At 53.9% G+C, this 26757-nt stretch overlaps 1 protein-coding gene across 2 annotated transcripts in view; it reads left to right on the top strand.

The window, feature by feature from the left end:
* Unc5b (unc-5 netrin receptor B) overlaps positions 1-26757 on the top strand; it is an 80827-nt gene that overhangs the window by 50100 nt on the left and 3970 nt on the right. The window contains exons 2-15 of one of the 2 annotated variants that reach the window (XM_003473767.5): positions 10928-11152; positions 14915-15058; positions 15473-15576; positions 16626-16806; positions 17397-17564; positions 18188-18352; positions 18584-18616; positions 20365-20559; positions 20781-21170; positions 21807-21894; positions 22699-22867; positions 22954-23187; positions 25511-25660; positions 26099-26263. In XM_003473767.5, coding sequence (XP_003473815.1) covers positions 10928-11152; positions 14915-15058; positions 15473-15576; positions 16626-16806; positions 17397-17564; positions 18188-18352; positions 18584-18616; positions 20365-20559; positions 20781-21170; positions 21807-21894; positions 22699-22867; positions 22954-23187; positions 25511-25660; positions 26099-26263 — 2411 coding nt within the window. The remainder of the gene's footprint in view (positions 1-10927; positions 11153-14914; positions 15059-15472; positions 15577-16625; positions 16807-17396; positions 17565-18187; positions 18353-18583; positions 18617-20364; positions 20560-20780; positions 21171-21806; positions 21895-22698; positions 22868-22953; positions 23188-25510; positions 25661-26098; positions 26264-26757) is intronic. The other variant, XM_005005313.3, reaches the window with a different exon arrangement.

The raw sequence follows: 26757 nt of genomic DNA on the forward strand, positions 1-26757 counted from the left end.
AACCACAGAGCTAACACAATGTCATTGCCAAGCTGGCTGCCCATGCACCCGGCGTTGCATCCTGTGGCTCCTCCAGTGACCTAAGTGCTGTACCAGGAGCAGTTATTAGCTCTGCTGGCCGATACCCACCTGGTGTGTGCAGCTGCTTGTGTATGACTGTGTATGCGCTTGAGTTATCGAGAGAATGCAGGCTCCAGAGACAGGAACATCAGAGCAGGAGCAAGAGATGGAGAGAGATGCCAGGTACATCTTGCTTTCTGTCTGAAAGGCCTCACTCAACAGGCTCCAAAGGAATAGGCTACAGTGCTGTATGGGTTTGTACCTCAGCTGTGACCTAACATCAATACCCAGTGGCAACGCAGCTGTGGTGGGAATAGGATTTTATTTTCCATCTTTATCTTTTAATAATTTTTGCAATTCGACAGGATTGTCTTTGCATTCAGGAAAAAGTATTTTCACCAGAAGCAAAAGAAAGATTTTAAAGTTGAAGTCCCATCATCAGTGTCCTTCAGGGCAGAGTTTCTCAAGGGCTCCTGTGGCCAGGTCAACCCCTCTTCTCTGGCTGTCCCTGCCACCTTGGGGGTCCCTGGAGGAGCTGGGCAGCACAAGCAGAGAAAGTCCCAGTCCCTCAGGGACTTGCCTGCCAGACAAAGGACAGACGAAAAGAACACAGTCCCGGGAGGTGGGTGCTGCAAAGACATGAGAACAGGAGAGTTTGGAGCTGGCACAGGAAAACCAGGGAAGGCCACAGAGACGTGGCATTTGAGGTCACAGTGACAGTCAGCCATGAAAACATGGGGGTGGAGGACATTCCGAAAGGAGAGACCAGCGAAGCGGGGATAAGCAAGACACGGCACAGAGACGGGAAGCAGGCCTGGATGGCTCAGGGCGCAGGAATGCCACGTGGGCGTCAAGGTTTGAGGCTTTGGTGGGGACTAGGACCGTCTCCCAGGTGCAGAGGGAAACCGCTGGAGGGTGTCAGCCACCCAAGGGCCATGGTTTAGGTCTTACAAGATCACTCCGGTTCCCAGCAGGAGAGCAGAGTTTAGCGGGGAGAGGAAGCATCAAGAGCATCGGGGAGAAGGGCAAGGCAGAAGCTACGGCTTAGAGACTGGGCTGGCTGTGGGGTGAAGGAAGGGGCACAGGGGACCTCCCCGTATTGGACCCCAAAACTGAGTGCCTGGTGGAGTCCGAAATTACATCTCCAACACCACCTCTCCATCCCTCCTTGCTGGGGCTTTCAGGGAGCCCGGGGAGACAGTTGTGGATGTGAGCTCGGGTGGAGTGAGGGTGCTGCTGGCACGAGTGTGCATGTGTGGTGTTGGGGGGAGGCTATACCTGGCTGCCATGCATCTCTTTTAAGGGTGAGGTCCAAGAGGAAGGAGTACAGGACAGAGTTAGAGAACAGAAGAACAGCTGCCCCTGCTATTCTCTCAGTGTCCCTGTGGCCTAATGGGAAGAGCTGTGGGTCTCCTGAAAGCTGGAACATTTAACTTCTCTGAGCCTCAGTTTCCACGTAAATGAAATGGAAGAGGTATAGAGGCTGGTCGCATAGGTGATGTGTCATCCCGGTAAGGCACACAGGTTTTTAAGTGCATGCAGGAATGTGCTCATTATGGCAAGTGAGAGTGATAAAGGGCTTCAGGCTCCTAAGTCAGGAGAAAACAGCAAGTGGAAAGCCCATCCTCATGGACCAGGACCCTTAGTGCAGTGACCCTGTCAGCCCAGGGGGTCCCAGGCCCAGGGCAAGGAAGCCCAGAAGCCAGAGACAGGTGTGGAGGGAGGGCCTGGGCCAGGAGGGAGGCAGGGTATGAAGGACAGCCTCCCTTCATGCCGCTGTGAACCTGGCTGGCCTAGTGACCCAGTGACTGCATTGTCCCTCCCTAGAGTAAGCAGTGTGGACTACTCCAGCCCATCACTGGGGCCTTGTCCCTGGCCTCCCAGCCATCCTGCCACATGTCCCTCAGTCCCTAGAGGGGAGGGACTTCACACGGGCTCCTAAACCCTCCTTCAGGATGCAGGCTCCTGCTCCAGCTGGCCACCTTGGCTCAGCTGCTTCCTGTGGCCAGCACAGGAAGTGACATCATGGCACGATGGTCTGTGGAGGGTGTGGGAAAGTACTATGCTAAGGGCCTCTTTTGTCAGGAATAACTCTGTGTCCCTCCAGCTCACCAGCCCTCATTTGTCATCAGTAACGGCCATTGTAACCATCTCTGAGGGGGGCCCCAGCCCCATACCCACAGCCCCACGGAGCCAGGGCCAGATGGAGGAAGGGCTTTGTGAACAGGGAAGGGTCCATCAGCGTGGGACTGGGTGTTTTTAAAACATAATAAAAAATTAGGTTCTCTCCTCCGGCTCTCCATCGAGCCCAACAGCCGCATGGTGAATGGAAGAGATTTTCCATGCAGTGGGAGGTCAAGTCTGGGGAGAATTAGCCAGTGTCCAGGGGCTAGAGAAAGGCTGTGATTGCTGATGATAAATGTGCCCAGCGTGGGGCATCTCTGTCCGCACCTCCCACCGGCCCCCCTTCTCCCCTCTCAATCCTGCACCAGCCAGCCCTGGAGCCACGTGGCCCTGCTCGCTACAGATGTGGCAGGGGTAAGGAGGAGCCCTAGGCCTGGGGACAAAGGCCAGTAGTGGGAGTGTCAAGGCCTTCCTGCCAAACCACTGCAGCCTGGCTCTGAGGCTCCTTCCTTGGGCAGCCGGGCTGCTGGTGATGTTTCCATCCCAGGCATGAGAAGTAAATGAAAGCGTTCGCCCGTAACCATGAACCAGAAAGCGGCCTCTGGTCTGGGGGGCTGTTAATTTGCTGTATAATGTTGCAGTCATTACTTTTCACTCTCTGAGCTTAGAGAATGCAGAGTTCCAGGCCCCCAGTTAGCATCAATGTTCTATACTTCTGGCCTCGGGGCTCAGGGAATAACAGGTAGAGGAACCTGCCAGTGCAAGGTTCCCAGGCACCCCACACAGAGCCCAGCTGGACAAACTCACTCTCTCTCTCTCTCTCTCTCTCTGGTACACTCACCACCCAGCCAGGCAAGCACATTTATATCTGGTTTCTCAGTTAACCTTTATAATATATGGAAGTTAACAGGCAGGGCTGCTATCCTGTGCTGTATAGATGGGGAAACTGAGGCCCTGGGTGGTAAACAACCTTCCTAAGGGTCTCCTGGTACAGTGAGGGTTTAAACCAGCTCTGTGTTCCCTGGCCAGCCTGCTTTGTGCACACACAGCCGGCTTGGGCCCCAAGGTCAAAGTCACCGAAAAGGGCACAAAACTCCGGCTTCGCCAAGAAACAGTGACAATCTCCCCTTCAAGTATGATTGGGCTGCTTCCTCCTCTTGGATGCTCTGGGAAATAGTTTTATTGTATCCTACAGCAGTTCCTTTGCCACCTGCATGTTCTAATGGGTGCGTGGGATCTGGCACCTCTCAGCAGGCACAGCTCAGACCCAGCCCATCCCAGAGAGGTACACTGACCTAGATACCGTGGGGACAGGAAGGTGTGACTTGTCCCTGCCCTCTGGGAGCACCTGCTCAAACCACAGCTGATTCAGAGGTTCTTTCCAGAAGCAGACAGTATTGCTGGTCATACCCACTGTTATGGCTTATGTCTAAATGTCCCCCTCGATGCCTCATGTGGTCATAGGTGGGGCTTTTCTAGAGGTGGCTGAATATAGAATGACACTAAAATGGATTCATAGTACAATACTAAAATCAAGGACACTGAGATTAAGGATATATGTGCTACCTACCCTAAATAGCCTACATAAAATACAAGTCCTAAAAAGAGCTATGATGGTCCCTTGTTCCCACTGCAAACTGTGATGGCTATCTCTCCTCTGTGATGCCTGTCTGCCATGGAGCCAGCTGGTTGTGGATTAAGACCTCTACAAACTGCAAACAAAATAAATCTTTCCTCTCTTAACTTTGCGTGTTAGATATTTTGTCTCAGCAACAAGAAAACAGAATTTTTCTCTAAATTCTCTAAGACAGAATTTGGAACCCAGAGGGGGCTCATTGCTGTAACTATACCTGACCCTGTGGCTCAGGAGCCTTGGACTGGCTTATGGAAAGAGTTTGGAAAGGTTCAGAGACGCTGGCTGAAAAAGCAGAAGTAGAATGCCTTATGCTGTACTTGATGAGAGATTCTGGTTAGAGCTTGGAAGACCAGGCCTGGGAGGTTTCTGCTGGAAAGAAAGGCTGGATTGACCATTGGACTCCAGACGATGTGTGTTATGGCTTGGCAGGAAGTTTGTCTGCATTGTGCTTGTGTCCAGAGAGTTTGCCTGAGACTGAGATTAAGGGTAAAGGACTAATAAGTCTTACAAAAAAAGAGAGAGAGAGAAGAAAAATTTAAGGCAGTCTGATATTGGGGCAGTGACATAGCTACTGTTGAGGGCTTTTAGCCAGAGCTGTGTTAAAAATCAAAAGCACAGAGGCCAACAGAATGATTCAAAATGTTGTGAGTTTGACCAAAAAGAAAGCGTCAGTAAAGCTATAGTCTACAAAGATAAAGCAGAAGAAATCTTGATTACTAAAACAAGAAAAGAAAGAAGGAAAGCCTAGAAAAAAATCACACAAAATAGCAGGACATCATCCTTTACAGCTTCAAAATTACAAAAGTTAAAAAAAAATTTTTTAAAAACTCCAGAGCACCATGTTCCAAAATGGCAGTGACTTAAAAAGTTGTTTCTCAAAATTTGATTCATTGGCACTGAACCCCTACAGCCAAGGGAAAAGGAGGCCTGGCTCCTACACCTGCTGGCAGTGGGCCTTGGCACCATTCACATGGTGCTGGTTTTAGGTACATGCGAAATACAAGAGTTGTCAGGTCAGAAAGGCTTCCACTCAGATTTCAAAAGAAGGCCTGGGAGGCTAGGCACTGTGCCTCTGAGAGGGCAGTGTGGAAAGCTGTGAGCGTGAAGCCAAATGTTTGCTAAAGACTCCCTTTTATGGGCTGGCAATTTAGCTTAGTGATATAAGCACCTGCCTGGCAAGCGCAAGGTTATGAGTTTGATCCCTGGTACCAAAAAAAAAAAGACACCCCTTCCCTACTTTTTTTTTTTTTTGTCTTTTTGAGACAGGGTCTCACTATGCAGTTCAGGTTGGCCTTAAGCTGACTTTGTAACACAGGCTGGTCTTGAACTCACAACAATCCTCCTGTCTCAGCCTCCTGAGTGCTAGGATTACAGGCACACGCCACCATACCCGGCTCAAAAACATCATTTTTTAAAAGCTACTGAGAGCAAAACTGGCCCAAGACAGAAGCTGTGAAAGCTACACCAGCAAGCAGTGCCACAGGGGCAGAGTCACCCAAACCCTTTAGAATTCACAACTTTCCACAGACTGCCAAAGATGCTAAAATATAAAACTGTTAGAAACAATGTTTGGCCTGCTAGATTTTGGTCTTGCTTTGTTCCATTCTTTACTATCACCCTGTTTATAACTTTTAAAATATAAATGCCTATCTTATGCTATTAAATGTTAAAAGTGTTTAGCTTTCTTTTCATTTATACAGGGGCTTTCAGCTAAAAAGTTTTCCTTAAATCTCAGAAGAGACTTTAGACTTAGACTTTGCTAAAACTGTTAAGACTTTGGCAACTCTTAGAAATAGACTAAAGACCTGTCCCTTGCATAGGGACAGACCATTATGGCTTGTGTCTAGGTATCTCCCAACGCTTCACGCGGTTCTAGATGGGGCTTTTCCAGAGGTGGCTGGATCTAGAGGGTGTGACACTCAAATTGATTCACAGTACAGTACTAAAGTCAAGGGCACTGAGATGAAGGGTATAAGGGCTGCCCATCCTAAGTGGCCTAAATAAGATATGAGAGAGAAAAAGAGCTGTGGTCATCTCTTGTTTGCTTTGCTAGCTTTTGCACACCGTGAACTGTTTCTCTCTCCTCTGCCATGCCTAGCCGCCATGCTACCTTGCCTTGGAGTCAGCCGATTATAGACTAAAACCTCTACAAACTGTAAGCCAGCTTTTCCTCCTTTAACTTTAGGTGTCAGATATTTTATATCAGCAATGAGAAAAAAAAATAACTAAGACACATACCTTGTGTGTCAAGGAACTGTGAGCAAAATGGAATTTGTCCCTAAGGAAGTCAGGATGAGGACAAGGGCTGCAAAACTGTGTCTCACAGACAGTATGTGAGAGAAAGGCAGAAGGCCAAGACTGGCAGGCTGCAGCTTCCAAGATGCAGAATCTGTCAGAGGAAGAGGAAGCGCCCTGCTGGTGTAACCTCACAGGTGAGGATTGTGATGGTTGAGGCCTCAGGTAGCACTTTGCAGCTGCAGGTAAGAAGACCCTTTCTAATTGTTGGATCTGTCCCAAGAACTTAAGTAAGAGGGGCGTTGTTCAGTGCTCCAGCCTGGAGATGTGTGAGTTAAAGTTGCATGAGGGGTGACAGGGGATGTGGGATGAAATGGCCCTTTAAGTAACCTCCATAGAGACCATCTCCAAGTAGATACGGGTAAGTTAGAAGGGGTGGTTTGAATCGCTCCCATGCCAGAGATTTTGTCTGACAAGCAAGAGGTTATGAGTTCAATTCCTGGTACCCCACACACACGCCAAAATTTGTGAATCACTCCCAAAGAAAGTTCCACCCAGTGGGCCGCTGGTCATTTTGACCTGAGGCCTGGAATAGGTGGCCAGAGCAGAACTGGGAGAACCCAACAGCAAAGGCTTCCTCCTCCTCCTCCTCCTCCCCCTCCTCCCCCTCCTCCTCCTCTTTCACCTCTCTTCCTCCTCCTCCTTGTCCTCCCCCTCCTCTTTCTCTTTCTGCTTTCTCTGGATCCACTGACTCCCTTAGGACCACAGAGTGTGCCAGAGTTTTGAGCCAAGACTAGCCATGGTGAGAAAGATGACCCTTCCTTAGGTAGCTTTGCTCTATGAAAAAAAAATGGATGCATCTCACACAGTGCACTCTCACACATGGACAGATGCCCCATAGGGGAATCTGAGAATGTCAAGGCATTGGGATCAGAGTAAGGCTTGGGAGAGTTGCTTGGCCAGTCTTCTAGTATAGATGTGGTCTCCAGTCAGAAGGGAAGGCCACCCCACAGTGTCAGTCCCCTGGAAATGCAAACCCAGGATCCTGCCTTCAGAAGGTGCCTTTGCCTGTGGTTCACCCAGCTACATCTGCACAGGGGGCTCCTCTAGCGTATCTGGGCCACCCACATATGCAGCTTTAAAGGCAAGTTGCACCTTTGCCACTTAGGCCCAAGAGAGTTCTACTGTTAGGGGAAAAAATAGTGTGGGAAATTTTCCAGCCAGAGGAAATCCACATCCAGCCTGGCGGAGGCCTGGTCTCTCCCATGGGAGCCCTTCCCAGGGATTTTGTTCTCTGCTGTAAAGACGGAGTCTTGGAGAGTAGTGTAGCAATGCCAGGGAACCAGGGAAGCCAACAGATGTGACTCCAAGCCTGGTTGCCTCCTGCTGGCCTGTGACTGATCCTGTCCCTTGATACCCCCATCCACATGGGTGGATAGATGGGACGTATCCACACCCTGACAGGTGAAGAATTTAAAGTGCCCAGAGTGTGCAGAAGGGTCTCCGTCTCTCAGAGAGAATAAAATAGAACTAACTCATGGGGTTGTGATTCGCCACTCTGGGCCAAGTTACCGTGGGTACTGCAGGATGTTTTAATCCTAGAGGGAGACAGCAGTTCTTAAAGCTGTCTACAGTGTCCCAGGTACTGGCTCACTCAGTCACAATCTCAGCATCACATTGCTCTGCTTCCCTTTTTTTGATGCCATATCTTAGCAAAGCTGGGGTTTGAGCAGTTGGGGTTACCCCGGGACAATAACAGGGATGGCAGTGTCCACTCCAGATCCACAGTGAGAAGTTGTGCCATGGCTGACACACACATATCCTCGTTAGAAAACCATATGGCTATTTAGGAATGGAATAAGAACATTTTTTTGTTTTAATTAAGGCTAAGTATTTTTCCAATGGCTGCTAAGTTCCTATGCTATAAATACTTATGGACCATTTGGATTCAACTCCTAAATGAATTCCAAACCGTTGGGACTTTCATTAAGGTCCTGAATACCATAGAACACAGGTACTGAGATACTAAAGGGACAGAAACATCCAGGCACCTCTGCAGGTGCTCTGAAGGGCTGGGATATGTCCTCTGATCGGGGCCTGGCAGAAGACTCCAGAAAGTTCCTTCATTCCCCCTCAGGGGCTGGCTCGGGTCACCTCCAGGGTGAGGCCCCTCAGTCAAGCTCAAGCCCACCCCTACACCAGGGCTAGAAGTGAGGGCAGGGCTGGCTCAACTCTGCAGTGACCACACCTGCTGCGTGCGGGCCAGCAGAGGTGACCTTTGATTCATTTTCCTAACCCCCTGGCATTGTCTGCCTCAGGATGCCGCGGGCATGGGAGCAACCACTGCATAATGAGCCATCTGGGCCAGTATAGAGAGGCCTCGAAGGGGACACTGGGCCCACATCCCCTCGCAGGCCAGAAATGCAGGCTCAAGCTGGTGGAGTGGCCGGTGGGGTGGGGCGGGGCCAGCGGGGCCAGCACACTAATGGATGTCTAATGTTGTACTCCTCCGTCCTCCCAGTCTGGGCACTTTATAAATGAGCTGCATTAGGGTCATAAAACAAAGTCGTAAACACAGCCTGCAGTGCCGCAGGGGCGGAGGTGGTGTGGAGGGAAGATAGGGGCAGGCTGTGTGATATGTACCCCAGCGGGAAGGGGTCCCCGCTTCCTGGATGTGCTGCCTGAGCATGCAAGGAGCTGGTGAGGTCAGGGTGTCCAGAGCTTCAGCCCTGCCGTCCTCCCTCAGGACCAACGGTGTCGAGAGGTGGCCGGGGCCTGGCTGGTGCCCTGCTGCCCACCTGTCAGGAGGCCTCTGTGGCCAACCCAAGGTGGGCATGGTGACCAGCTCCCAGCACTGTGCTTGGTCACTGTGTGTCTCAGTGTTCTGTGCCGCTGTCCACTCATCAGGTGGCCTTGGGCAAGTCATTGGCACCACTTGTATAATTTTTGATGTCGTCAGCTTTGAAGTGAAAACTACAGTCCCAGGCTTGCTGGCCCTTTGATGAGAGAGGCCGTAAACTGTAAGGTCCTGGCCAGCCTCGGGATGTTATTAGGTTTCTCCACTGCAGGAACACCCACAACATTACAGCAATCAGGTGAAGAGTCTTGGGGCATCTCCCAACTGCTGATGTCTGTTTGTTGGGTTCTCCTTGGCTCAGTCTGTCTCTCACTAGCTGTGTGAGCTTGGGCAAGAAGCCTAACCTCGCTGAACCTCAGTTTCCCCATCTATATAATGGGGATTAGAAGAACATACCTTATAAGGTTGTTGGGAAAATTAAATAGCTAAAGGACTAAAGCCATAGCACTGGATGCTTAGTAATCACTCATTCTTTTCATGCAGCAGCGTGTACCTACTGTGTGCCACGTCCCCTTCTCAGAGCAGCACAGGACTCAGGCAGCCTGTCTGAGTCAACCAACATTGAAGAGTTGCTTCTCATCCCACCTGGCAGGGTTACCCTCCCCTCCCTCTGTTGGTGGGTCTGTCTGTCCATCTGCATCTCACGCATGCATGCACTACTCGTGGCCTGTAGCCGGTGACAATGATGCATCATCCCCAAAGCCACCCTGTCCTGGCAGGGTGGTCCACAAAGAGAAAGTACAACCAGCCACGTTGTGCTTTTTCTGCTTTTGGAAACCCAGGCATCCTTAGCCCCTTTGCCTGGAGGGGGCTCTCTAGAGCCACAAGCAGCCTCCTAGCTGGAGAGCAGCACGTGGTCCCCACGTAGGTCTCCCAGACCCTGGTCCACTTGCCAAGTCTTACCTGACTGGTAAGACCAGAAGACATGCCCACTGCACAGCTCAGTTCTCTGTTTCCTCTGGAGCACTGGGTGGAGAAAGATTGGCACCCCATGGCTCGACCCCAGCCCCCTCGGTTGTCTGCATCTGGCACCAAAAGCCAATTTTCCAAAGTGAGTCGTAAGCCAATGGGCGGCCTGGCCTGGTTTCCTCCCACTCAGCGCGTCAGCGGGGACCGCCCCCTCCCTTCCTGTTTGCCTCACCTCCCGAGGTGCTGCTTGGTCCAGGGACACGGGCGTCCCCATGTGCCCCTCTGAGGGAGGAGACTGCCGTGGTGAAGTCCTCACATTCCCCCTGTGGATGCAGTGGCGGTGGGAAGAGGCTGTGGGCTGGCTGGGTCTTCTCAGACCAGGAGCCCAGCTCTGAGTGGAGACCCTCAATCCTGCCCCGAGGGTGCTTCGGCTTCCTCAAGGGGGAGGCCTGCAGGGGACCAAATGTCAAAGAGCTCAGACTGCCACCGCCACCCCAGCCCACTCCTTGCCCCAGGGTCCCAGCTGTCTCTCCATGTCGCCAGCCTGGCTGGCTGGGCTGCAAAGGGCAGTGGTGGCTTCAGGGCAGAGCTGGCCTGGTTTGAGTGCCAGCGTCAGTCCTGTTTCCAGCCTGTCACATACTATGGCATCACCACGGGAAATGGAAGTGAGGCGGGGCAAGGCAGGAGCAGGGGCACTGGGGAAGGCCGAGGGGTGTCCTCGTCCTGAGATCTGGCCTCCGTGGCTTCTCCTGCTGTGAGGGCGTAGAATCACACAGCATCACCAGGATGCAACCCAGCACTCGGGCTGAGGCAGAAGGATGGCTGCAAGTTAAGACCAGCCTGGGCAGCATAATGAAATCAAGTCCAGCCTGGATACATAGTATTATTAAGTAAAGAAACACAATCACATCACTGCAACAGGTCCTAAAGCTCAGCCTCCTAAAAGCAGGACAGGATGGGGAAATTGAGAACTCCAGAGTGCAGATCTTGCCCAAGTGGCCACAGAGCAGGACCTTGGCAGCTCTGTTTCCTCAGCGGGGCTTGCGGTCGGTGAGCACTGCCTGGGCCCTCCCTGCCTGGCCTCATGGGTTCTCTGTCCCCCACAGGTGCTGACGCAGGCAGTGAGGTGCTCCCTGACTCCCTCCCCTCGGTGCCGGAAGAGCCGCTGCCCCACTTCCTGCTGGAGCCACAGGACGCCTACATCGTGAAGAACCGGCCCGTGGAGCTGCACTGCCGTGCCTCCCCCGCCACGCAGATCTATTTCAAGTGCAATGGCGAGTGGGTAGGCCAGAGCGACCACGTCACACAGGAGGGCCGGGACGAGGCCACTGGTGAGTCCTCCCCCAGTGGGCACCCTGGCTGTGCTCTGGGTTCACCCTGGATCCAAATTCCCCAAGGCATCTGCTGGTCTCAGCCTGGCCTTCCGGTGACCGTGGCCTCTGCCTTCAGCAGCACCGAGGCCTTTGCTGAGGCCTTTGCTAAGCGTTTGTTCCCTGTGCCATTTTCTTTCTGTCCTCCTAATTGGATCAGGGAGCAAGTTACCTCCCATGGCTGCTAATCCCCAATTTAACAAAGAGGAGCAGGCCGCTGTCCCACGCCCCACGCCCACACCACCACCATCAAACCAGAATTCATTACCATCCTTACTTTTAAAGGCCCTTCTGTTTGTGGGGAGTGATACTGTTGTCCATTCCCAGCCATACCTTTGCTCTAGTCAGGTGTGGTGGCGATGACTCTAATCCCAGCACTTGGGGAGGCTGAGGCGGGAAGATCGAAAATTCAAGCCCAGCCTGGGTAACTCAGTGACTGAGCAATACCGTGTCTCAAAGTATAAAATCAAAAAGGGCTAGGATGTAGGTCAGTGCAAAGGTCCTAGGTTCAACTCCCACATTGCAGAAGGGAGGAAAGAAAGGAAGGATACGAGGACAGGGGATTGTTTTAGGTACCCCCCCAAAGTGGTTAATATAGGTTGACTATCATTTACTGAGATGCTTGGGACCAGACGTGTTTCTGATCTCAGAGTTTTCTGGACTTGGGGTTTGCATGGACCTCACCAGTTATGTATCCCTAATCCAAAAACTCAAAATTCAGAATGCTCCAGAACTTTCAGAGTGCTATGTCAACACTCAGACAGTTTTGGTTTTCTGAGGGTTTCAGATTTTGTTTTTGGGATGTTTGACCTCATAATATTAAGTAGGTCGTCATTCAGGCGGGGTGCAGCCAGATCCTAAGGCGGGCCCCCGGGCACAGCAGAGGGTGCAGGGCCCTTCCTCCCAGGTGTGCCAGCTGGGTCCTTCTCATTTTCAGGTCTCTTGTCTCCCCCTCTTTTGCTTGCCCCCCATTTCATCTCAGTGGCCTCTGTGTGTCTCCCTGTTTGTCTTAAACTGGAATCCAAGCATGAGAATCGATGCAAGTTCAAGGCCAGCCTGAAATTGTAACAAGACTCTGTCTCAAAAATCAGCAACAGAAAAATCCTTACGTCTGTCTGCTCTCTGCTCCCTTCCTCCTGATGTCCCATTCTCTCTCCTTTCTCCCTCCTTCAGTTTCTCTTGCCACAAAAAGTCCAAATTTTAGATCCATTCAGACTGAAAACCACATCCCAGAATGCACTTAAAGCCACTGAACTGTGTACTTAAAAATGACTAAAATGGCAAGTTATATACATCTTACCACAAGTTTAAAATAATTTTAAAAATAGATTTGAAGTCCCATTGTTACCCAGAATCTTGAAAAAAAAGAAACAAAAGGAAAAGCCAAACTCCCCACCCAGATGCTCACTGCGGGACTGTGGGCTTTGGGAAGGGACTGTGGGCTTTAGGAAGGTCACGCATGCTCTGTGAGCCAGAGGTCCCAGCAGGGATGGAGCAGTGCGGAGCCTGCACAGTGGGCCCAGCAGGAAGGGCCCGTTCTCACTGCCCTCTCTCTGGGCTTCCTCTGGTCTCTTTCTCTGTCTTCCTCTCACAGCCAGGCCTTGCTCTCTGTCCCAAGCCCCCCTGGCTGAGATGTCAGCTCTGGGGTCCAGGGAAAGCAAGGGGACCATGGGCTTCTTAGATCACTCTTCTTCATGGTTGTGACTAGGGCCTGAGGTCATTCATAGCCACATGGTTCCCGCCTCCTGCCACAGACACGCGGGCTTGCCAGGTGCAGGGATGGAGCACTGCTGTCCCTGTTAGCTCCCGTGCTGGACAGTGGCCCGCACACAAGGCTCTGCAGCTGTGGGCTCCACTGCCTTGATGCTTAACCCTGATGCTTAACACGGCAGCCTCAGCACAGGAGGGACAGCCAGCCACCCAGCTTGGGAGAGCTCAGTCCTCCTCCTGTGCCTTTTCTGGTGGGCGGCCATGGGGAAGGCATCCAGCTCCTGGGCTGCTGGCTTCCCTCTGCCCTGCTCTCAATTGCTCTGTCTCAGATAGAATCCCGTAAGAGGGGCCCTCCTACGGGAATAGCCCATCTGGACGTCCCCTCCTTTGGTGCCAGACTGAGATTGAATGCAGCACCTTCACACTGAGCTACATCTGCGGTCTTATTTCATTTTGAGACGGGGTCTCATTAAGTTGCCGAGTAACCCAGACTGGACTTAGACTTGCAGTCTTCCTGCCTCTGCCTCCCAAAGCACCGGGGTTACAGGCATATACCACCACACTGGCTCAAGATCCACTTGCAAAGTCACTCCTCGACAAGCTGCTTCCTGCCATCGCCCCCACCACAGTCAGTGATTACTCACAGTGGGTTAATCCCCTGAGGATCCGGCACCTCAGCCCCTACCACTTGTGAACACTAAAGCCCTCAGTGCATGAGTCTTTGGGAGACACCTTGCAGCTCCCCTTGAGACCCTGGCTCTAAGCTGGGGAACACTCTAGTGAACCGGTCCCCACTCTGCTGGCAGCTTGCCAGGGGACTCTGGGCTTGTCATCTGCCCTCACTGGCCTCAGTTTCTTCAAACAAGAGCTAGATGAGAGCCAAATACTTGCTGGAGGCAACTCGGATCCCCTGTGGTACAGCACTCACTATGACTGACTCAGACCTGTGTGTTTGACTGTGGTAAGGAACTGAGGCTCACAGAGGCTAAGTGGCTTACTGAAAGTCCCACAGCTGGGGATCGAGGGTGGGATCAGTACTGAAACCTAGCCAGTGCTATAACCTGGTCCATGTATAGTGCCACACTATGCACAGTCCTCTCAGAGAGCCGAACAACTCATATGCAATGAGAAGAGGCAGCCTTGGGAATCATGAGGTGGGCAATCAGGGAGGCTTCCTGGAGAAGGAAGAGGAGGCCAAGCTTCAAGGAGGAGTTCCACATGGATCCACTCCTTTCCTGACCACGGAGGGCTCTGTCTCGGGCAGCTCAACAGGTGACCCTTGCCTGGGCTGGGGGACCCCGTAGCACAGTGAGGGTGCCATACCGTGTCCAGCCCCTTTCTGCACCAGGCCTGAGCCACAGCCTGAGCAGGACAAGCAACACTGAACATATCCAGATCATATAGATAACTGATGGGAGGGGGGCCACGCCTACAATCCGAGGAGGTGGGCGGCTGAGGCAGGAAGATCGCTATAGGTTCAGACCCAGTGAAACTGCATGGTAGACCCTGCCTCAAAAGAACAATAGAAGAAAACCAAAACGGTGGTACTGGGTGCTGTCAGGGGCATGATCACAAGTGGCAGTGCTGGCCACATCCTGAGAGCTGGAGGGAGGCCGAGCCAGACCTGAGTGTGGCTGGGAATCCAGCGGGCACAGAGGGTTGGAAGGAGTTCTGGCAGGGGGCTGATGGTCCAGGTGGGGCCCTGTGGCTGCTTGACCTGCATAGAGGGGGTCCCGGTGGGGCTGCAGGGTGCTGTGGAGTGGAGTACAGGCCTGGAGGCGCCGGGATCTGATCCGAATGCAAAGGACATGCAGATGTAACCAGGGGAGTGACGGGTTCAGTTATGCATCCTGCAAAGCACACAGCAGCTGCCAGCTGGCAAATGGCTGGGGGTACTGGGGACACAAGGGCTTGCGCTGGCAGTGCCAGCCAGGCGGTGTGGGTGGCGGTGGGATCAGAGCTGAGACGAGGGGTGAGAGGGAAACCCACAGTGACAGCGCTGTCCCCGCCCAGGCCTGCGGGTGCGAGATGTGCAGATCCAGGTGTCCCGGCAGCAGGTGGAAGAGCTCTTCGGGCTGGAGGACTACTGGTGCCAGTGTGTGGCATGGAGCTCGGCGGGCACCACCAAGAGTCACCGGGCCTACGTCCGCATCGCCTGTATGTCTCCCTGATGCCACCCCCACCACCTCTGCCTCCTTCCTTGTCCATAGATGTCCGGGAGGGAATTCCACACTGCAGAGCCTCCCACATCCCTGCTAAATAAAGATGCCCACCTCACGCACTGGGCACACCAGTACAGCTCAGATGGGTTGTATCAGATTTCTAAAGGCTGTCTCACCTACACAAGGAAGTTTTAGCCTCCTCGCACACTGGGCTACCATGAACAAAGGATCCCAGAGTCAGGGAGGGACCCCCAGTTCCCTTAGTTACGAAACAGAACCTGCCCAGGTGAAACTAGTTGTCCCAGAACATCTCCTTGGTGTGCACTGCCCCCTCGTGGCCACAAAGGGCACTGCAGGTCTTCATTCTGCCCTCACCTGACTTCCCTCCTGATGCTCTTGCTTGTCCCAGACCTCCGCAAGAACTTTGACCAGGAGCCCCTGGGCAAGGAAGTGCCCCTGGACCACGAGCTCCTCCTGCAGTGTCGCCCGCCAGAGGGTGTGCCAGTGGCTGAGGTGAGCAGGATGCGGGAACACGGGGCAAAGTGGACGCCAGCAGTGGTACTCACTACCAGCCATGGTACCACGGCCTCCCAGAGCAACAGACCCGGAGAGTAAGGCTTGTCACTGAGAAGAGTCAGCCACCTCTACAGGCTCAATGCAGGCCAGATGCCAGCAGGGCCCCAGGTCCTGCTTCCAGCACCACCTGCCCCCACCCAGAACCCAAGGCCCAGCAAGGATGCCCAAGTGTCTTATCATCATGTGCACCACCCCGTAGGCTGGCAGCTCCTTCTGCTGGTCACATGGCCTTTGGGTCCCTTAGCAGTGCCCCTGCCTATTCCCCCTCCACCCTTCCTTGGGTGGCCAGCATGTGCCCCTTCCCACTCATACACTTGCTCAGGGGCCCAGGAATTGGAGCCAGGCATGGGGGACACCCCTGGGGCTCCCCCATGGGCTCACCCCTGGGGGCCCAGAACTAGGGAGAACAGGTTTCTCATGTGGGATCAGCCTTGTCTAACCCCAAAACCTCACTCTACAATTCTGCCTTCCTCCTTCTGAGGCCTCCTCTGGAAACGAGTGCAGACACGTACCTGCTGTGGTCAGAGTGCCATGAGGGTTGGGCCTAGGCACACCAGACTTCATAACAGCCTGGCAAGGTGGATGAATAGCTGGGAAACAACATTGGGGTGTCAGGGGGCCACCCAGGGAGGGCAGCTAGTGAGTGGAGAGTTGGAATTTGACCCAAGGAGCCATGTTCCTAATCCCCAGCCTGGGCCTGACAGCGAGGATGGGGACTGGCAGCTACTGCATGCTTGGTACTTACTGAGCTAACCGTGTGTCCTCCTGCAGCCCTGGGGGCAGATGCTGTTGGTAAATCCAGGCCTCTGTGGTAAGTGCCCCCAGGGCTACCCAGCTGGTAGGGTGTGCTCAGCCACAGTGTGGCCCTGTGGAGGTCCCACCTGGAGTGCCCCTGCCGTGATGTCCTTATTGAGGTGTTGTCCTCTCTGCAGTGGGCCACAGGGGAGGCAGGCCTGAGTCCTCACTGCCCCAACCCATTCCCACAGGTGGAGTGGCTCAAGAACGAGGACGTTATTGACCCCACCCAGGACACCAACTTCCTGCTCACCATCGACCACAACCTCATCATCCGCCAGGCCCGCCTGTCGGATACAGCCAACTACACCTGTGTGGCCAAGAACATCGTGGCCAAGCGCCGGAGCACAACAGCCACTGTCATCGTCTATGGTGCGGTGCTGGGGTGGGGGTGAAGAGGGCCTGGCGACACACATCTCCCCCACTCAGGACCCCCAACAGAGTGAGAAGTGAATTGACTGAGGCCACATGGCAAAATTAAGGCACCCCTGGGTCCCCAGCCAGGAGCTGTCCCCTTTCGGAGCCCCTTGGCTGTCTCTGAAGGGGAAGACCCGGTGCTCTGAGATCAGGTCTCCATCACACAGGGGAGCTGGGGCTGCTGCCCGGGCCTGAGCAGTGCTCTCCACTGTCCCCTGGTCCAGCAGTGCGAGGGCAGGGCCACAGCTGCAGAGACCACAAAATATTATCCAAGGACCCCAGCCTGAGTCCCAGGTCCCCATCATGTCCCTGATAAATGCTGGCCCTCTCTGGAAGTTCATCATTGTAGGGGGCCAGGGACAAAACAGTGACCTCCACATCTTTCCTGTGCTGACAGTGACAGCGCAGGGCGACAAGCTGATGTCCCAAGTTCCTGCAGCCAGGACACAGTTGTACCAGCAAGCCACGCCTCAGGGTTGGGGTGGGCTGGGAAGCCAGAGAGTCCCAGGGCCAGGCCTAACCGCTGATGGCTGCCATCCCTACAGTGAATGGCGGCTGGTCCAGCTGGACAGAGTGGTCACCCTGCTCTAACCGGTGTGGCCGTGGCTGGCAGAAACGCACTAGGACCTGTACCAACCCCGCCCCGCTCAACGGAGGTGCCTTCTGCGAGGGTCAGGCCTTTCAGAAGACCGCATGCACCACTGTATGTCCAGGTGAGGGCCACTGGCCGGGCACCACCCTGCCCACCCAACCGTGCCCCAAGACATCCTACTTGCATGATGGTGCTGAGACAGGGCAGAAGCTCGCCCCATGGCCCACAGCCGGCAGCTCGAGCTGGCCTAGGCACTCTGGCCTCTGACATCATGCTGTGTCCTGGCTGCTGGGAAAATGAAGGCCAGGCGCTCACTGCGGTCTTGGACAGACTCCCCCTCCAACTGGGTTCTTCTGACCCAGGATCCAGACTTGTCCGTACCGAACTCTTGTCTGTGGACCCTGATGCTCCTAACAGCCATCTCCCCTCTCTGTCTGCCTCTTCCTGTCTGTGAGTCCCCATCGCCGTGCACATCTGACTGGTTCTCTGTTTTTGGATGTGCGGAGTTGAGGGGATGTTTTTCACCCTGAGCTCCTATCTTTGCACTTCTGACTGTGCACTGGGCTACGTCTGTGCCAGTGATCCATGTGTCTTTGACGGCTCGCTGGCACAGGACAGAGTGGGCCCAACATGGTTTCTCAGAGTGGTGAGCATGTGTCTCAGCTTCCTCTCCCCACCCCGGGGTGTGCGTGTGTGCCCGCGCTTGTCAGCACATTGCTCTCTAACTGTGCACCGTGCCAACAGTGGACGGGGCGTGGACGGAGTGGAGCAAGTGGTCCGCCTGCAGCACCGAGTGTGCCCACTGGCGCAGCCGCGAGTGCATGGCGCCCCCTCCCCAGAACGGAGGCCGTGACTGCATTGGACCACTGCTGGACTCCAAGAACTGCACCGACGGGCTGTGCATGCAGAGTGAGTCCCCGCGGCGTGGGGTTCTGGGTAGGGGCATCTGGAGCCAGATGAGGGACCCGCACCGCCACCCCAGCAGCCCAGGCTTTGGTGTGGGGCCTGCCGTGAGGCTGCCCTCAGAGCCTCCACCACCCCATTCCTATCATCTCATTTACATCACGTCCCCATTACCTTTTTTTGTCATCCTTTTCCTATCACCTGTGTCATTGTCTTTCCCTTTATTTCCCTTGACAGATAAGAGAACTCTAAGCGACCCCAAAAGTCACCGTAAGTCCCCTTTCATGACTGTCTTTCCTTCGGGTGCTCTGGTCTGGTCCTCCTTGGCTGGCTTTTCCTGAGTGTGGAGAGCAGGGCAGGAAGACTTATGGTGCCAACCCCTGCCCCTGGCACTCCAAGCATCTCCTCCTCTGCCACAGACAGACTGGCCTTTGCTCACGGAAAGGGCCTAGGACTCACATGACCCTCCTGTTATAGTGTGGGAAACTGAGTCGCAGACTGGACTCACCTAGGGCCCAGCCTGGAAGTAACAGGACTTGAACCCCAGTATTTTTTGTGGCCAAGGCTGTGCTCTTGCCTTTCTCTCTGGGACAGGAACTGGGCAGCACCACATCTGCCTCCTTTGTGGCCCACATTGCTAAGTGCTGCCTCCTGAGCCATCTGTAGGCCACCACCCTGCATCAGCTCCCGAGGGGAGCCTTGTCCTCGGCCCCAAAGGGCTCCTGCCACTGCAGTAATATCAGAGCAATAAAACCTCTTCGGCAGATTGGCCTGTGGTAATTAAACCACAATTTCCAAATAATTCTGGAATTATAAAATCAGCATTACGGCCCTCAGCTCAGCTCACTGGGGGACCAAACTGGTGGCTGATTAGAGAGCATAAATCACCAGGCAAGTGGCCCCGTGTGAGCAAGAACATTAAGATGCAGAGCAAAGCTGGAAGAGCTTTCTTCCTGCTGGGCAGGAGCCTTCAGAGAAATGGGAGCCCAGGCCTGAGGGGGATCCTTCGAGGGGAGCCCAAAAATGAGGGGAATGGGCAGATACATGAAGTACACAGACATTCAGAATAGAGAGCCATGACCTATGTGCTGGAGGGCTCAGGCTGAACCAAGGGCTCGGAGGACACCTGGCAGGGCAAGCAGGCCTGTTTTTTGGAGAACGCCTCAGGCTGGAGAGTAAGGGTGGGTACTTAGAGCAGCCATCTTGGCAACCGCCATCTTGGCTCTGCCTGGGCCTACCTTGTGGTACCCCAGCCATATGTGGCTACTTACTCATATTTAACTTAATTTAAACTAAATCAGTTTTAAAATCCAGCTCTTCAGTTGCGCCAGCCATTTGTATCTAAAGGCTGCATACGGAATTGCACAGACTTAATAGTTTGGCCACCATAGAATGTTCCATTGATCTTACCACCTTCCTACTTGGCCATAAGTAATTACATCTAACTTCAGCCTGCTGTGGGGAAGGAAAGTTTAGCTATGGGGTTGCCAACTCCATCCTTATTGCTACCTGCTCACCACCTGGCCACCCCATTGCCTACATCTCACCCCATTCCACCACCCATCTCTACTGCCATCTCTCAGCACAGGGTGGGGAAAGCTTGCAATGGTTACTTACAAAAATTTTAGGGGGCCCCAGGACCTTTGGTCCTATAAAAATGGCTGCAGGCTGGGTATGAGATCCTGTAGTTTAAATCTCAGCTCCAGTGGGTCAAATTGTATTGTTCCAGGTCTCAGAACAGGGAGCTGTGAGTTCATTCATAGTGTGATCATGTTTGTTCCTTTGCCTCACTGCTACTCTGAGAGGGTGGGTGGAAAGCACAAAAGGGTTTTGAGACCATTTTTCTAATGAGGACACTGGCTTAAAGAGGCCCTGGGCTTGCCTGAGGTCACCACCCTGTTGCAGCAGGGCTCAGATCCCCGTGCATGCCAGTCTGCCCCAAGCCCTGGCCCTTCCCAGGACCTTAGCCTTCACTGGCAGTCTTGGTGTGTGCCTCATGTATCCTCCTGTCCCTGCAGTCCTGGAGTCCTCAGGTGATGTGGCGCTGTATGCAGGCCTCGTGGTGGCCATCTTCGTGGTGGTGGCGGTCCTCCTGGCAGTGGGAGTGGTGGTATATCGCCGCAACTGCCGCGACATGGACACTGACATCACTGACTCGTCTGCCGCCCTCACTGGTGGCTTCCACCCAGTCAACTTTAAGACCTCGAGGCCCGGTAAGGACCCAAGGATGCCAAGGGTGGCGGGTCGGTTAAGGGCCCCTGGAGGGAGGGCACTACTGTTCCTTCTGACTCTCTCCCAAGATTTTCCCAGAGTTTGTTCCCAGCTTGCTGCAGCAGGTGGCAATGGAACCTTCACAGTAGACATTTGAGTGGGACAGGAGGCCCTGCAGGAGCAAAGGGCTGCAGGGCAGAGCGTGACCATCACCCCTCTGCAGGCAACCCACAGCTGCTGCACCCATCCATGCCTCCCGACCTGACGGCCAGCGCTGGCATCTACCGAGGGCCTGTGTACGCCCTGCAGGACTCGGCTGACAAGATCCCCATGACCAACTCTCCCTTGCTGGACCCTCTTCCTGGCCTCAAGATCAAGGTCTACAACTCGAGCACCACCGGCCCCAGGCCTGGCTTGCCTGATGGGACTGACCTCCTGGGCGTCCTGCCACCCGGCACTTACCCTGGCGATCTTTCCCGGGACAGCCACTTCCTACACCTGCGCAGTGCCAGCCTCGGGTCCCAGCAGCTCCTGGGCTTGCCCCGAGAGCCCGGCAGCAGTGTCAGCGGCACCTTCGGTTGCCTGGGCGGGAGGCTGAGCATCCCTGGCACAGGTGCGCCATTTGCTTCTCACCCTGGGCTCAGCACATCCTCACTGGGCAGCCCTGACACACCCAGTGTCAGGCAGTGCTGTCCTCATCCTGTTGCTCAGATGGGGAGAATAAGAAGGGACCATAAGATAGAGAAGTCAGGGCTAGGGATATGGCTCAGCAATACAAGCGTGTGGTCCTAAGTTTGATTTCTGGTACCAAAAAAAAAAAAAAAAAAAAAAAAAGAATAGAGAAGTCTGATTAAAGACACAAGTTCAGGCCTGCATGTGTCTTCAGAGCAGGGTAACTATGGGCCAGCCACTCTCCAGGCCTCAGTTTCCCTATCTGTTCTTTGGGAGCGTAGCCCCATAGAGTCCTACATTCTTACAGAGCACTGTGTGGGTTCTAGGGGCAGGAAGGGCAGGGCTGCCCATCCCAATTTGCAAGCCCAGCAGGTTGACAGTGTTCTGGAGTCTTGCCCTGAGCTGGGCATGGAGCTGGCACTGAGATCCTGTCTCCCTCCTCCTGACTGGAGATCACCCAGAGCTCAGATGTCATCTGTCCCTGCCACAAGCTATACTGGCTTCCATCCCTCTTTGCCTGAGTACCAGCCCCACACTGCCTTCCACCCTTGCCTGCTGACCTTCCTCTTCCCCCCAGGGGTCAGCCTGCTGGTGCCCAATGGAGCCATTCCCCAGGGCAAGTTCTATGAGATGTACCTGCTTATCAACAAAGCCGAAAGCACCCTGTGAGTAGAGATCTCTTCCCTGACCCAGCTACGCCTCCTCTGCCCCTCGCTGTTAAGCCTGGTCCCCCAGCTTAGAGTTCCTCTGGGGAAGGAAGGCCTTGACCTTATGTCCATATTTAAAACATGCAAAACCAAGTCATTCAAAATATGCAAAGCTTAAGTCATACAGATGAACAGCAGTTGACAAACTAGCTACCAGCATCACAAAGAGTTAATATCCCCACTATGTAAAAAGCTGTTATAAACTAAGAAAAACTGAATGCCTCAGTATAAAAATAGACACAAGATGTGAACAAGTGATTGCACGTTGTTTCTCTTACACACACACACACACACACACACACACGTGATTAGAAGTTTCTAAGGAAACATTCCACCTCATTTGTAGTCAAAGAAAACAGCCAGGAGATACAGGGAGGTTTTTGTTTTGTTTGCTTAAGGATTTGCAAGATTTCATGTTTCAAACAATGATTCTCCCTTGCTGCCAAAAGTCCAGGCACACGGCCCTCCCCGGAGTGCTGGGAAGGGTAGATTGGTACCAGCTCTCTGGAGGGCAGTCTAGCAGTATCTCTCAAGACTGATCCAAAAGTGCAGGACCTTTGGAACTGCACCCAGAGATTTGGCCGTGAGAATACTATGGTGTCACCTAGGGACAAGTTTATCCATCTTCCCTGTCCCTCCACCCATCCCCATAACCTCTGCCCGCACATAGGCCACAGGCAGAGCTGGGGGCCAGCTGGACTCTGTGCCCTTGCTGAGTTTTTTGGTTGCCCCTCACTGCCTCTTCCCTGTGCCCTGCCCCAGGCCCATTTCAGAAGGGACCCAGACAGTGCTGAGCCCCTCGGTGACCTGCGGGCCCACAGGTCTCCTGCTGTGCCGCCCCGTCATCCTCACCGTGCCCCACTGTGCGGAAGTCAGTGCCGGGGACTGGATCTTCCAGCTCAAGACCCAGGCTCACCAGGGCCACTGGGAGGTGAGCAGCACAGCCAGGGAGGCGAGACATAGCCGCTTTTCCTCCCAGCACAGCCTGGGAGGCTGACTGTCTCCCCTGGCCCACAGGAGGTGGTGACATTGGATGAGGAGACCCTGAATACCCCCTGCTACTGCCAGCTAGAGGCCAGGTCCTGCCATATTCTGTTGGACCAGCTGGGCACCTACGTGTTCACGGGCGAGTCCTACTCCCACTCGGCCATCAAGCGGCTCCAGCTGGCCATCTTCGCGCCTGCACTGTGCACCTCGCTGGAGTACAACCTCAGGGTCTACTGCCTGGAGGACACGCCCGTGGCACTGAAGGTGGGCGCCCACATCTGGCACACTGCAGGGGCTCTTCTGGCCTTCCTTCCCCTGCCCAGTTGCATGGGACCTTGTGGGCTCCTTCATCCCCTCCACATGGAAACAGCATGGGACTCTTAGGGCAGAGGTGAGGCCATGTTTCCTGCCACACCAGGCTCTAACCCCAAGGTGGAGAAAGACAGGGAAAGTTCTTGGGGCTACTCATGAGTGTCTGCAGAGGGTTTAGGAAGCACCAGAGGAAGGGCTGAGAAGGCTGACCATGGACCTAAGCCCCAGGGGACAAGCATTTCAGGCAGTCAGAACAGCCGCTGCCAAGGCAGATGTGCCAGGGCTCAGCTCCTCGGGAGCCTTGGAACCTGTTCAGTGGAAGAGGTAGAGCCTGAAGATACCAGTTGACAGGAGCTTTTCAGAGAGCCTCTGTGGCTATACTGTGGGGTGTGTGGATGAGAAGCAGAGAGGCCAGCTGGGAGGCTGGGCTACAGGGAATGACCGGGGCCAGGAGAGGGGCCTGGACTGCATTTAGTGGGTAAAATGGACAGGCTGGGGCTGGTGGGATGCACAATCGGAGCGCTTGGGGCTGTCAGCCAGCCCATGATGGATGCAGAAGAATGGGTGATGGTGCCCCTAAGTGAGGGAGGGGCCATGGCAAGCATGGAATCAGTGGGACAGAAAAGGAGGGGAGGAGAGGGGACTGGTATGCACCACCCACCAAGTGCAAAGCCCCCCACCCCACCCCGCCATGAAGCCTTGTGGTCCTGTCTGTAGCTCCTGCCTGGGCTTGGTCCCCCTGGGTCCTTGTCTACCAGTCTCATGTGACTTGACTCATACTTCACGATGTGGACTGATGCAACATGGGTGAAAGGGCCCTGGGGAAAAAGGAGCGTCTCCTGCTGGGGTCACCAGGTCTGAAATTCCAGGAGTCTCACAATGGGGTGCAGGCTTCTGGGAAACACTTTCAGCAGATCTCCTAGTACTGAGGCGTTGGCTGATGTCTACTTTTGGCCAGAAAATAACATGAAAATCAAGAAGGAAGGGGCCACACTTTGGCCTGGTGGCATCCTTTGGGTTTTCAACCTCACATCTATTTATCCATCCATCCTTCCATTTTTCTGTTTGTTGTAGTCAGGGGTTGCAAGAGAATAAGACAATACAGAACACATAACTCACAGTATTAGTTTGTAATAGCCACTTAAGAGTTACATACAAGAAATGTAGGTCTATACACTAATGACCTAGAGAATGCAGCTGAGGGCTTGGATCCCATGGCAGTGTCCTGCATGAGTTCAGCTGAAGGTCCAGAGTCCATGACAATGCTTCCTGCAAGTCCAACTAGAGGCCCAGAACCCACAACAGTGACTTATGCAAGTCTAGTTCATCGATCTGCACTGGGAAGGCCCAGAGGTCAGCAGTGGAAGCTAGAAAGTCTAGGCCAGTGAAATAAAGGATCTCTGCCAGTAGGTTAAGGGTTCTGCATTGGAGCCAAGAAGCAATGCTCAAAATAAGAATCAGGGCTACACTGAAAAGTACCACAGCCATCCTCAGCTACAATGAAGTTCTAAGCTCTTCTGATAATGAGAACAGCCGAATTCATATCGGGAAGCCAGCGTGATGAGCTTCTCCAGGAGAGTGAGTGACACATCATTCTCCCCTCTGGAGCAAAAAGCAATGCTCAAAGTCGGGAGCAGAGCTCCCCCAAAGAGAACCACAGCCATTCTCAGTGACAAGGTCCTGAGTTCCTCCAATGATAGCAGCCAAGTTCATACTAGGGAGCCAGCATGACAAGCTCCTCCAGGAGAACCAGAAGCTCCAAACAACAGCACTTAGAAGAACCCACACTTTTTCCTCTCCAGGTCTCCTTTTTATGCTAGCAACAGTCCTCCAGTGGACCATCAACACTCACACCATGCTGATTCAGTTCAGTTGACATTACAAGTTGACCACCAGTTACCAGTCCACCTCACTGTTCACCTATCCATACATTTGTCTGTCCATCATCCATCCGGCCATGTATCTTTCAAGTGTCCTATTCGTATACCCATCCATTTGTAGGTCCATGTGTCCGTGTTTGTATCTCTGCGGTTATCCATCCATCTGTCCACACGCCATCAGTGTGGACAGTCGCCTATAAATCCATTCATGTGTCCCAGTCTCTGCATCCATCCCTCTGCTCTTCTGTTCACCCACTCATCTTCTACAATCATCATCTAAAGCACCAGCTAAATGGTCAGATCGATTCTGTGCTCTGTGTTCAGATGGGCCCTTCCCCATAACCAACTACAGCAGAAGGGGGTACTCAGCTCCCCTTCTCACTGCTGGTCCACAGGAAGTACTGGAGCTCGAGCGGACACTGGGTGGCTACCTGGTAGAGGAGCCCAAGCCCCTGATGTTCAAGGACAGCTACCACAACCTGCGCCTGTCCCTGCATGACATCCCCCACGCTCACTGGCGGAGCAAGCTGCTGGCCAAGTACCAGGTGAGGACTGAGCCTGGAAGCAGGGCCAGGTCCCTGCTCTGTGCTGATCCGAGTCCCTCCTGCTCTCTGTTGCCATCACTGTCTCCTCCCTCTGGTGCCCATTCCCCCGGTCATCCTCAGTGTATCCCCAAGTTCTGAACCATCCACAGCCACATTCACTTCTGCCCTTGCCATACTCTTTGTCTCCATGAGCCTCAAAGAGCCCTCTTCACGTGGGTGTGGTGCGCATGCCTGACTGTACTCATCTCTGGTGCCCACATCATTGTCGTACCCTGCAGTGTGAAACCATGGAGTCTCCCGGCCCAGACACACATGCAGTAAACACACTCTCCCCTCCTCCTAGCCCATTTCTCAATGCCTTCCTGAACCAAGGGCCTGACCTACCCCCAACCCCTGCCTTGGGGAACCTCACCGGCAGCCCTGACTGCCCTCCTACAGGAAATCCCCTTCTGTCACATTTGGAGCGGCAGCCAGAAGGCCTTGCACTGCACCTTCTCCCTGGAGCGGCACAGCCTGGCCTCCTCCGAGCTCACCTGCAAGATCTGCGTGCGCCAGGTGGAGGGGGAAGGCCAGATATTCCAGCTACACACGACGCTGGCTGAGGTGAGGCCTGCAACTCTTCCGGCCTGAGGGCTGCAGCGTGCAGACTCTGTGTTCCCCCTTCATCTGGGCAGAAATGCTGTCCCCTGTAAGACATCGCTCCAGTCAGGAGTGGGACTTGGTCAGTTTTGGCCAGCAGCCATCGTTTCCTGAATGGTATGCAAGTGCCAGGATGTGCTGGGTGATGTAATGTTACTCCTGACCACTAGGGACACAGTTGTCCTGACCCCCACCTGCAGGATGATTCAGCAGGTATTAGGGAGGACAGGTCTCTGCACAAGGTCACAACAGTGGCAAAACTGGATTTGAACGCAGGTCAGGGATTCCAAGCTAAGGCTCTCCTATAAACCCAGATCACCTAAGGTAACAATGCCAGATCTTTCTTTTGGTGCAGTATAAAAAGCACTGGACACAGGTGTGATGGCATATACCTGTGATCCCGGAACTCAGGAGGCTGAGGCAGAGCCAGCCTGTGCTACTAGAGAGACACTGAGCAC

Source organism: Cavia porcellus, unplaced genomic scaffold (assembly GCF_034190915.1).
Source record: "Cavia porcellus strain 051 isolate PalLab524CR breed Dunkin Hartley unplaced genomic scaffold, mCavPor4.1 scaffold_28, whole genome shotgun sequence".
NCBI lineage: Eukaryota > Metazoa > Chordata > Mammalia > Rodentia > Caviidae > Cavia > Cavia porcellus.